Below are 11747 nucleotides of genomic sequence, written 5' to 3' on the forward strand. Positions count from 1 at the left end.
AATTAACTGGGAGCAATAAAAAGTAATAAAACCTGATTGCGGCACCATCCCGGTTGTCTTCTGGAAATGTACAAATGAAGAAGGGCTGGAATGGGTGCCAGTGGCTCCTGGAAAGTTTCCTTTCCCCTTTCCCTTTTGCTACAACAATCAGCTCCACAATGACTCATTGCCCTCGTTAGGAGAGGGAAGACATCCCTCATCACTCATTACCAAAGGAAGGGCTTTGCTGCTGCACGAACAGCCCTGGCATTCAAACTCAGGCACCTTCCACAAGAGAAGAGGCAGTGTCATTCTTCTCCAAACTTTGTCAAAAGAGACAAGAAATAATGCTGTTTAATTGTCCCCATTTATAAATAGACCATCCACAACGACAGAATTGTAATTTTACTGCTGCAGTTGGGAGGAAAAATGCACATTTTTCTGTGTTTGTGTCTGAATTTCAGTTCAGGGAGCTCACACTAAGCCTCAAGGCTATAAATGATCATATATATGTATTTATAAATACAAACCACATTTATTTATTTGTTTGTTTATTTAAAATTTATTTTCTGACTTTTTAATTACAGAGCACTGGGGATAAAGGACATAAATGCACACACAAAGCACTTGTTTAAGTAATCCAAGGATATATTTGATTTCAATGGGAGCACGGAAGACTTTAAAATAATTTCTTAAAATAATGGTTTTTCTTGATTTTACTAATACAAATGTTCCTTGTCTCTTTTCACAGTCCCTTTTTCAGATTTATTTACTTGGATATGAAAGAATTGAGCTTGTATTAAGTTTTTACTGTATTTTAATGTGGTTTTTATTAAGCTGTACAGAATGGTCCATGCCTCTTTATAAATAAAGCTAAGATCATGTATTACTAGAAATCACATTTCAAACTGTGCTTTTGCCAGACTTGGTTAAGATTTTCTAGGAAGGGACATTATAATTGTATGATTAATCTTCAGAAAAGGGAAATTTTGGCTCTGCAGTATTTCTTACTGTGTTAACTTCAGAGATTTATAAAACCAACTTGAAACTGCACTGTAAGTGTATTTATAATGACTTTCAGCTGATTTAATGATGCTCAGGCTTTGGTGACTGTACAGATCACAGCTCCCCAAATGCAGTGCATTACCTCCAGCATCCAGATGAAGTTCTCAGAGGTGGAGGAACTGATTGGGATTGTATTTCTGCAGAGAGCTGCACTAATCCAACCCCTGGGCTGCTCTGATCCCATTGTGCAGTGGGACATGCACAGGTGGTAAAGAACATCTCAGGCTGGGGATTGAGAGGAACATCTCAGGCTGGGGATGGAGAAGAACATCTCAGGCTGGGGATGGAGAAGAACATCTCAGGCTGGGGATGGAGAAGAACATCTCAGGCTGGGGATGGAGAGGAACATCTCAGGTTGGGGTTGGAAGCCCAGCCCAGCTGGGGTATGTGGGTACCCCCAGATCTCAGGGCCAGGCTCCCACTGGGGTCATGTTCTAAGAAAAATTTCCAAACCAGTCTCTGATCCATTTCTGCTGTTCTTAGATGTTTCTGCCAGTGCCACTCCCTGCAGCTGGCACTGCTCAATGTCCCTCTTAGTTCATGATTCTGCAAACCCATCCAAGGAGCCCTTGATCATGCAAATAGCCCTGCTAATTGCAGGTATTGGTACTGCTTTATTCCAGTGGAGTGAGAGCCTCTCAGACACAGTGTGCAGGATCAGCTCTTTCAATCACATTTATATGTGACAAGCCATGGCACAAGGTTGTTTTTAAAAGTCACCAGTTTAAACAAAGCCAGTTGAAACCATGCCAGAAGCCTTGTGTTAAGTTTCCTGGCTGTGTTCTCCTTTCAGTTTCCAGCTTTGCTCTTCATAATAGTAAATATCAAACAGGCACCCTGGGAAGCACTGGGAGCTGGATTGGCAGGTCTCAGTCTCCATTTGACATGCAAATGCTCAGCCTGTGCTCACATATGGCCACTTGCTGGATCAGAACTCAGTTCATTCACACAGAACTGGGGAGTTCTGGGTAGATGTGGGCTATGTGCACAAAACACCAGAGCACAGGGGTTTAAGCCAGGAAGGGAACAGAACACAAAATAGAGTTTAATTTGCTTCTGTTCAAGAATCCAAATACTGAACATGTTTTTGCAAAATCCTGATTTTTCTTTTTATGTTCGTCCAAGTCACAACAGGTAAGTAATCAGGCTTCAATCAAATGCCTATTTCCAGACCACTTATTTGAGCTATTTTGTGACTTTAAAGCAATTCCTGACCTTCATCTCTAGGATGACATGCAGAGTTTCTTTAATGGTGCTGAGGACTGAACAAGCGGCCACCAACACCTACAGAATTCACCTCTCTGGCATTTTCTTAATTTTCACTTTATTAAGCAGATAAAAGAGGAGCTGTTTCCTTCCCAGATCCCTCGCTGGCTCTGGGGAACTGTGAGGCATCAGTCCAGCCAAGCATTTCTTTGATCAATGAGCAGAGTGAGAGTTGTGGGAAGCCTAACGTGTGGCTTTGTGTCCTTAGGCATCCACTGTGACAACATCTGCACCCAGGGCCGCTGGGGACCCAACTGCTCCATCTCCTGCAGCTGTGAGAACGGGGGATCCTGCTCCCCTGAGGATGGAACCTGTGACTGTGCACCGGGATACAGAGGGCCCTTGTGCCAGAGAAGTAAGATTTTCCTTAGCTGGCAGAAGCAAGGCAGGTAGAAATGCTCCTTTGTGACACCAGCCAGACAAATTCACAGTTTCTGAGCTGCTTTAGCTCATGACTTCCTGAGGGCAAAAGAGCCTGGAAAATGCTCCTTCATCAAGAACTCTTCTGCACTGAGCTGTGCCTTGTGTGTCTTCTTCTGATCACACCTGGAGGTCACAGGTGACCTGGAAGGAGGAGCAGCACCCTTACAAACCAAAGCTGGCAGGACTCAGGCTTGCAGGGAAGTCAGACCTGTTTAACAGTCAGCCACCACCCATCATATCATGACAAGTGGATGAGCACTGGCATCAAAATAACAAGGCAATGTTTTCTTGTGTGCCAGAAAAAGAAACACAGCAGCCCAAAATAGCTCCTGTTTGATGCTCTGCTGCTACATATTAAAATGTACCAAGCAGATAAAAATCCTCTCATTTGCTTTATCTGGGAAGCTGCATTTGCCCCATAGGGACCCTGATCACTGATCCAACCTACACCAACCATCTTCCCTTGTAAACAAGAAGTGCATTGGTCTTTGTTTTCTGCTCAACATTTCTTCTTCCTCTTGCTGTAAGATATTCTGCATGCCCAGTTCATATATCCCCTTTGATTTCACCAGTTACACTTGACACTAGAACACACTCATCTCTAAAAAGAATTTGTAGCTGACAGTTTTTATTTAAAGCCATTATAAGGATGACCTCTAGCACTGCTGTAGTTAATGGCCTATAAGCATTTCCATTATAAACCCCAATTTCCAGGTGCTTCAGCATATCTGTGTAGCTACAAAACCTCTCTCCAAGGCTAAAATGTGGAGCTCAGAGCTTCAGGGAGATGAGGAAGAAAATGTTTTACAAATTTAAAACCCTAAGAGTGCAAAACTTCCAGAAGTTAATAGTTTGTGACCTTTCTGAAATGAAAAAAACCCAGCTTGGTTCTATCAGCTGTTGGCACCCAGGCTACAAGAGCAACCCTTGTGCCCAGTTTGCAAGCCCAGGAATCAGGCTGCTCCCTGGGGATGTTTGCTAAGGATCTCATGGGGAGAACTCTTCCTCCCCACTGGGGGGACAGCAGAGGGGTCCTGCTCTTGCCTCTGTGAGTATTTGGCCTGGGAATCCAGCTTGCTTCCAGCTCTTTTCTGGGATTTGGGCTCAAGAATAGCTGGTGAACAGGAGCCCTTGCTAAGCTTGTTCTCAAAATCATCCACATTTTTCTCTTAGAAATTCATTTGGAAACAGGATTTAGGCTGTTTTATTACAAGGCAGAGCTGAGGATGATACTGAAGATGATACTCAGCCAACTTGTTCTGTCTGTGTAATCAGGATTACATGAGACACTGGGATGGTTTAGTGCTCTTAAGCCTGCAGAAATGTCTCCAGGAATGATCCAGGTTGTTTTATAGCTACTGCATCATCAACCAACCTGTCAGCTAAGCTCCAGCTGGAAATGTGCAGTGGGGTAAGAGCCTGACACCCTCTGAGAACATACAGTCCATGAGAAAATTCTCATTTGCTGGAAAAATAGAACAGACATGATTTAGTAACCACTGAGCCAGAACTATAGAACAGAGAATCACAGGAGTAAAAATAAAAACATATAAAGTTATTTTTACTGTCACTTACTGCAATTTAACATTTCTTTGTGTTATCTATTGCAGTGAATGTTTGGACAGTGGATGCTTTTTCACTCTACATGCTCTTAGAAGCAAAACTCTGCTTTTAGAAGAGATACCGAGCCATAATCCTGATTCCATAACTGATGCACAAATTCTGCAATAATTTCAATCCAGGTTTTAGGCAAAATAAGCACACAATTCATTCCAAGTTTAGTCAGTTATTTGATGTGATTACTGATTCAAATCAGGTGATTTTGCAAGGTGTTACATAATTACCATTATTGGCTTCTGTTCATCACTTGATGGCTGTTGTTCCTCCCAGCTGAGCACAGGCATTGCACCAGAGAGGTTTGGAAATCAGCTTTTGGCACACTGGTTTTGACATAAAATATTGTTTCCTAATACACCTTCTCTGATTTCTGGACTCAGTTTCCATCTTTCTGAGCTTCTATTGTCTGTAAATGTATGCCATTCTTTCTTTTCCTATCTACCCTAAAATCTTTGGAATGTGTGTTGTTAACCATATCTGCTGTGAGGTCTCAAACATCTTAAACTCCTGTTTTGCCAAAGAGTCCAGGTTAGAGAGACTCAAATGAGCGTCCTGAGAGAGAGGCTGCTGAGAACTCTGCTGTGGTATTAAACAGCCAAGGACTTCCATGAGGAAGGAAGGTGGGAATGTTTGAACATAGGAGCAGTTTTACCAGAGCTTGCACTTTATTAGACATGGAACAATCCAACAGGCCTCATCATTTCAGCTGTCCACAAAATTGTGCTTGATAAATTAAGAAAAATTGGTTTGGGATTAAGACAGACAGAGAATTCTGGAGCTCAGAGTGATGAGAAAACGTTGGAAAAGCTGTGACAGCTTGGTTTGTTCTGTTTGCAGTTTGCCCGCCCGGGTTTTACGGCCACCACTGCAGCCAGGCGTGTCCCCAGTGCGTGCACAGCAATGGTCCCTGCCACCACGTGTCCGGGCTCTGCGACTGCCTGCCGGGCTTCTCGGGGCCCCTCTGCAACCAAGGTACCGCCTCCCTCCGAGCTCTGCAGCCAGCCCCAGCCCCTGCTCCCTGCCTTTGCACTCCTTCCTGCAGTTTAGGTCCCGAGGAAATCTTTCCTTCAGAGGGAAAATGCGAACAGGTACTCAGTCACCCTCTTGGAAATACGATGTGCTCCTGGTTTCATAAATAATCCAGCTCTGCCACGCTGGATTGAAATGGCTGTGGAATGAGACACCTGCTGTAAATACATCAGCATCCAATGGCTTCATTTTTCCTGCTGCTCAGCCTGTCCTCACCTGAATGTTGATAGCACCTTCCTGGGATCTTTGCAGCAGGACAGGGCTAAGGTCAAGGCCAGCTCAGGTGAACAATCCCAAACACCAGTGCAGAAAACCTCATTGGCACTGTGCAGGACCTGGCTGGGAATGGCTAAAACCATGGACACAAGTGCAGGAGACAGGAAAGTTTGCAGTGAGGCAGAGAAGTGAGGTCATATTCACAAGTGAAGAGGAACTTCAGCTCCCCCAAACACCCATCACCTTTCAGTACCTTTCAAAGTTCCACATTTAACTCCAGGTGTCATTTTCAGCCTAAAAATACCCACAAAATCCCTCAGCCTTCTGCACTCTCAGTTGCTGCACACTGCAGTGGGGATTTTCTACACAGATATTTAAAAGAAGTGATTTGTAGTGGCTGCTGCCCCTGTGAAGTCACCATCCCTGCCAGAACTGAATGACACTTCCAATGACCTGCTTTGCAGTAACTTGGGATTGCAGGCAGCAGCTACCCAAAATCATTAAGCATAGATTAAATATAACCATGGGGTTTTTTTTTCCTGTGCTGTATAGTCAACTAAACATTACACCAATTAATTTATTAAAATGAACGTATTTCAGTGAATTTGTCCATTTTATGTGAAACGTTAGCCAGATTTCAAAGCATAAGCAGGTCTAATTATCCTCTTAAGAAAACTATTTTATTTTTGCTCAGATGTTCAGCACTTCTGGTTTTACTTTGAAATGTTGATCTATCTAGCAAATTAATCTTAAAATATTCATGTCCTAATTAAAATCAATTTGTGTTGCAGTTTGTCATAATGAGTTAACATGTAACTTTATTTTGTAGAAAGAAAAATGCTAATTAATTTTCCATTAGAAAAACGTGAAATGAAGATTTCACTTTGGAATTCTCATTTCCTCGTGCAGGAACATTCTTCCCCCAGCAGTATGTGCATGTGAGGAGCTGTGTAACCCCCAAAACTGCCCAGGTTGACTCAGTTGTGCCAAGGATTCCAAGCTGCAAACAACTAAACAGCTGTTTTCTGAATATCTTTCACAATCCCAGAGCGAGATGGGTTGATAATAACTTGTTATCACTGCTAGAACACACCTGACATCCCACAGGGACTTTGGGAGTCCCACTTCAGGGCTTTCTCAGCTAATTAACATCCCAGTCTGTGTTGTACACTCAGGCTGCTGCAGAAGAAAGCAGCACTAGGCCTTGTTTTACAGCTCTCTAAAAATGATTGAGCCATTTAAAAAGTGCTTGGATTTGGATCTCCCATCTTCACAAGAGTCTCTCTGTCAGTCCACAACCAGGTTGTTTAAATAAGGGAGAAAAACCATTTTGTCATCCCTCTGTGCTGACATTCCAGAGGGCACCATCCCATTTCCCAGAGACAAGGGGAGCTCCTGTGGAGGGAACCCCTCTGCCAGCTCTGCCTGTGTGCACCAAAGTGTAACCTGGTCCCTTTGCCAGCAGCTCTGTTTGGATCACAGATCTTGCCCTGATCCATCAGTATTCCATGGTGCAGAGCAAATCAGCTCCTCTTCGAATGAAGTCCTTTGAGAATTCCATTTTCTGTACATACAAACCCCAGCCTTCATCAAGGTGCTGCTGCCTTTCTCTGCCTCAAAGATGCCATAAAACAGTGCCTGGAGCACTGGAAGGGAATAATGGTGTGGCCTGTCCAGGAGCCAGGGCTGACAGATCAGTTCAGTGTTTGCTGGCTGTGATAGGAAGGTTCTGCTTTCCTTTTCTGTGTATTCTTTCCATCCTGGCTGTGTATTGTGTTTAGTTTTATCTCTTTTCACTTAGGAACAGTTCTGTTTAGCTCACAGTGTGAAAGCCAAACCCAGCTTTATCCACTCCTACAGATAAGTCCATAGTCTATAGGAACACAAGCAGAAAACAATACTCTGCTCTTGTAAGAGCAGAGGATGGCACATTATATAAAAGCCAATGAATCACAGCTCAGGATTTCAATCTGTGGCTGATTCACAGTCAGGATAGATTGAGGTCACCTGAAGAGACTACTTTTGAGAAAGTGAGAGAGGCTGAAGTGGTGAAACAGCTGCATAATTCAGGGAAGTGCCTTAATCACTTTTTTGACATCGCTATTACTTACCAGGATCCAAGTCCAGTTCCATTTGTTACACTCTTTGCAAAGATGGACTGTATGTTTTATCTTGTTTTGAAAATACATCTGTTTTTGTCAGGGAACACAGCCAATAAGAGCCCAGAAATGAAGCATTTCATTTGTTACTGAGCAGAGCTTTCCATCAACTTTAACGTTAAAGATTTCCAATAATTTGGTGGGAGGTTGAAGATCTACATGTCTATTAGTTTCCTGTCACTGTGCTTAGGATGTGAGAAGATGACTCTGGAAGAAAATGGAGAGTTTCTTTTCTTCCAACTTCACCTAGGTTTACACACAGGGAGAGGTGCTGATTTTGTTGGGATGCAGCACATTTGTGAAATAGCTCTCAGTCCAACAGATATATAACATACATAAATATAAATATAGATAAATCCTTGGAAACCAGATCAGTCCCAGCCACTCACTTGTGGCTGATACTCACTGAATTCTCTTAAGGTTTTCTAGCTCTTTTCCTTTCCTAATGACCCCACTTCTCTGTTTTGTCTCTCCTCTTGTAATCCTCCCATGTTGCCCTTCAATAATTGCAATCTTCTGACTATATTAGCTTAATTTTCCAGCAGAAAAATGGATTTTGATATGACTTTTTCCTATTGTTTTTACTCCTGGGATGTAAGCAAAATGGGCTCGAATACTTTTCCTGCTTTCCAGAGGAATTTTGCTTCATCAAAGAAAAACTGTTGTAATTAATTTTATCTCTAATTGCTAAATGTTGAGTCCTGTGATTTGCTCCCCTTGCCTTTGAAGAGGCTGCAGCAAAGTGCCTTTTGTTTGCAGTGTGTCCCAGTGGGAAGTTTGGGAAGGACTGTGCCCAGGTGTGTCAGTGCACCGAGAACGGGACCTGCAACCCCATCGACGGATCCTGCCAGTGCTTCCCGGGCTGGATAGGCATGGACTGCTCCCAGAGTAAGCCAGGGGGCGTCTTCCACCTCTGCCTTCAAATATCCTATTGCTGTGCTTGTTTAGTGCTTTCTGAAAGTTAAAAACAGATTCTGGGGAAATCCCTGTTGTATTGCAGCCAGTGCCTCACTCTCTTTAAAGCGGATTTCTATTAATTAATCTAAGTTAGCTTTGGATGGAATTAGTTTCTGCATTTGGAGTTTGAAGAAGCCCTGACTGGCTTTTATTCCAGGAAAGGGAGGTCACAAGCTCTTATCAGAAAAGAAAGCTCCATGCTCCCTTTTAATTTCTAGCTGGATTCCTTTTTATTTATTTTTTTGAAATAATTTTTTTTTCAGCTATTACATTTAGACATTATTAACCAGTAAATGTTTTCATGTACCAAATCCCTCGAATTGAGAAATTAGGTAGCTGAAATATTTCTATTAAATGTAATTTAATTGTAAAAGTCAATGTGGCCTTGTAGGGATGAAGGATTTCTTTCTGAAAATTGCCCAGGTAGAAGATTGGCATTTGCTGATCCCAAAGTGTCATTTCCTGAGAGCATCCCTTAATTGAAGCTAGATCACAGAGGGAGGCAATATCCGATCATTCAGAAATGTTACTTCATATTCAGGATACAACTAGCATATTAGACAGCATTCCAGAGTAAAATATATTAAACTCCAAGTGATAAAGCAGGAATGGGATAAAAACAGACGGCTGTAATTTTGCTTTTATTGTGTGTCTTCCACAGGCAGAATATTGCTGTCACTCAAAAACAGCAGGGAAAAAAAGGGAAAAAAGACAGAAAGCTGCACATATTCCTCATTATACTTAGCCATCTAATTGGGAAATGTCTGTTAGTGTCTGTTAACCTTGAAGAAAGATGGTGTTCCTTACAGAGTGAGGCAGGCCAGGGCAGCAGGAGCAGTCGAGCAGGCAGCACCTGGCTGTGGGCACTCTGGGGTCTGGATGAGCAGAGGGGGACGTGGCTCTTTGCTCAGTTACTCCTTGCACACAAAGGGAACCTCTCCCAAGGTGACCCTGTCCCACTCCAGGCTCCCTGGGCACCTGGCCTCCCCTCCCAGGCTATTTCTGGCCCTGTGCTCCCGTTAACCTGGAACGACCTGGACTTGGAACTCTCAGGAGATAATTTTAGCTCCAACTCCAGAGCCAGTTCTGGATTCACTAACAGCCCCTGCAGCTCTGCCTTAGAACAGCATTGGAAAAGTATTTCTGGTTGCTTATAGCACAAACACTTCAGGCCAAATCCTGCTCAGCTTTACATTGTGTGAGTCCAGTGACCTTTTGTTTGATTTACATCATGGCAGGGTTTTTTTGGCCATTCATTCTGGCTTTAGAGGTGTCTGTCAAATGCCAGAAACTTCCATTTATCATCCATGGAGCCATTGGCATCCATGGAAATAGGCCTGGTGTCTGTACTTTCAGGTTTCCTGGGAACTGTGCCTTATTAATTCATGTCTTTAGCAGGAAGCAATGGAAAGTGCTTTTTAAAGCAAAAATATAGTTGTTATATGGAAGGCCTATCATAATTTCAGATCTTTTAGTCTGGCACTAATAACAGTAACTTACTGCATTCATTTTTGGAGGGAGGCTTACAATAACTTTTTTTAATGTATTAGTATTGTACTTGTTGAAATATAAAATAGACCCAGAGATTTTAATTTAATATTAGCCCCCCAACAACAATAGCAATCTGAATTTGTGGATGGGAATTCATGCTGGAAGAAGTTTTCTTTACATTTTTTTTCATGATTGGAGTAGCACTCTGTGCTTCAAATGAATGTGGTAATTTTAGTGGTTGATTGCATAGCAAAGTAAACCTGAATAGCTGGGCTTTGTTATGCAAGAATTCCAGCATGTCAAAAAGAAAATTAAATTACCTCTATATCTTGCAACCCTGCCTAAATTGTCCTTGCAGATAATGCCAGTGAGGCATGGAGAGTGGCCACAGCACAGACTGGGGTTGTGTTGAGGGTCACTGGTTCATGGCTGCAGAGACCTGATCCTGCATCCTGCCCCACACAGGGGATCATGGAGTCACAGAATGCTGGAATGCTTTGGGTCGGAAGGGACCTTGAAGCCCATCCCATTCCACCCCTGCCATGGCAGGGACACTTTCCATCATCCCAGGTTGCTCCAAGCCCTGTCCAACCTGGCCTTGGACACTTCAGGGTTGGGGCAGCCACAGCTTCTCTGGGTACCAGTGTCAGGGCCTGCCCACCCTCCCAGGGAACAATTCCTCCCCAATATCCCATCTATCCCTGCCCCCTGTGTCCTGTCCCTCCATCCCTAGTCCCAGGTCCTCTCCAGCTCTCCTGGAGCCCCTTTAGGCCCTGGAAGGGGCTTTGAGCTCTCCCTGGAGCCTTCTCCAAACTGAACATTCCCATCTCTCCCAGCCTGGCTCCAGAGCAGAGGGGTTCCAGCCTTTGTAACATCTCTGTGGCCTCCTCTGGACTTGCTCCAGCAGCTCCAAATCCTTCTGCTGTTGTTCCCCAGGACTGGAGGCAGCTCTGCAGGTGGGGTTTCACCTGAGTGGGGCAGAGGGGCAAAATCCCTCCACTGACCTGCTGCCAGAAATCCCTGTGCCAGGGAGAGGTTACAGGGTGGCACCAGGGTTTGGAGAGCAATTGGTGGCTTGGAAGGACCAGCCACTGTCCAGAGAACATTGGTCACTGCCCAGGGAGCACTGGTCACTGTCCAGGAGTCACTGCCAAGTTCAGCAGTGTGAGGTTCTGCCCTGCTGGTGTCTCACGGGTTCTCCCTTTATTGTTGCTCCTCCACAGCACTAACACAGTGTCATTGCTTTCTTTTTCGTCAGCTGACAGATGTTTTTTATTTTCCTAGCTTGTCCCACTGGGTTTTGGGGCCCTGATTGCTTTCATTCATGCAACTGCCACAACGGAGCACTGTGCAGCCCCTACGATGGAGAATGTAGATGTACCCATGGCTGGACGGGGCTCTACTGCACTCAGCGTAAGCCTTTCAGAGACAGGGGATCTGCCAAAGTATGTGCTGCTACCTCGTGTCTCTTCCAAGTATTGCAGTTTTCCCTGGAAAACCACATGCTCCTTACTCCTGATAACTTCACATCACCCCTGAGAAAAT

The 11747-nt window shown here is 44.0% G+C and overlaps 2 protein-coding genes across 5 annotated transcripts in view; both read left to right on the plus strand.

Annotated features, from left to right (window-relative positions):
* The window catches only part of RPL4 (ribosomal protein L4), a 342845-nt gene that overhangs the window by 295953 nt on the left and 35145 nt on the right, over positions 1–11747 (plus strand). The gene's annotated exons all lie outside the window — the stretch shown is intronic.
* The window catches only part of MEGF11 (multiple EGF like domains 11), a 254555-nt gene that overhangs the window by 212345 nt on the left and 30463 nt on the right, over positions 1–11747 (plus strand). For all 4 annotated transcript variants that reach the window (XR_007778325.1, XM_050978234.1, XM_030228390.2 and 1 more), the window contains 4 exons: positions 2519–2665; positions 5188–5322; positions 8514–8642; positions 11487–11615. Coding sequence is in view for 3 of the 4 variants with exons in the window: in XM_050978234.1 (XP_050834191.1) it covers positions 2519–2665; positions 5188–5322; positions 8514–8642; positions 11487–11615 (540 nt within the window). In the remaining variant the exon portion in view is untranslated. The remainder of the gene's footprint in view (positions 1–2518; positions 2666–5187; positions 5323–8513; positions 8643–11486; positions 11616–11747) is intronic.

Source organism: Serinus canaria, chromosome 10 (assembly GCF_022539315.1).
Source record: "Serinus canaria isolate serCan28SL12 chromosome 10, serCan2020, whole genome shotgun sequence".
Lineage (NCBI taxonomy): Eukaryota > Metazoa > Chordata > Aves > Passeriformes > Fringillidae > Serinus > Serinus canaria.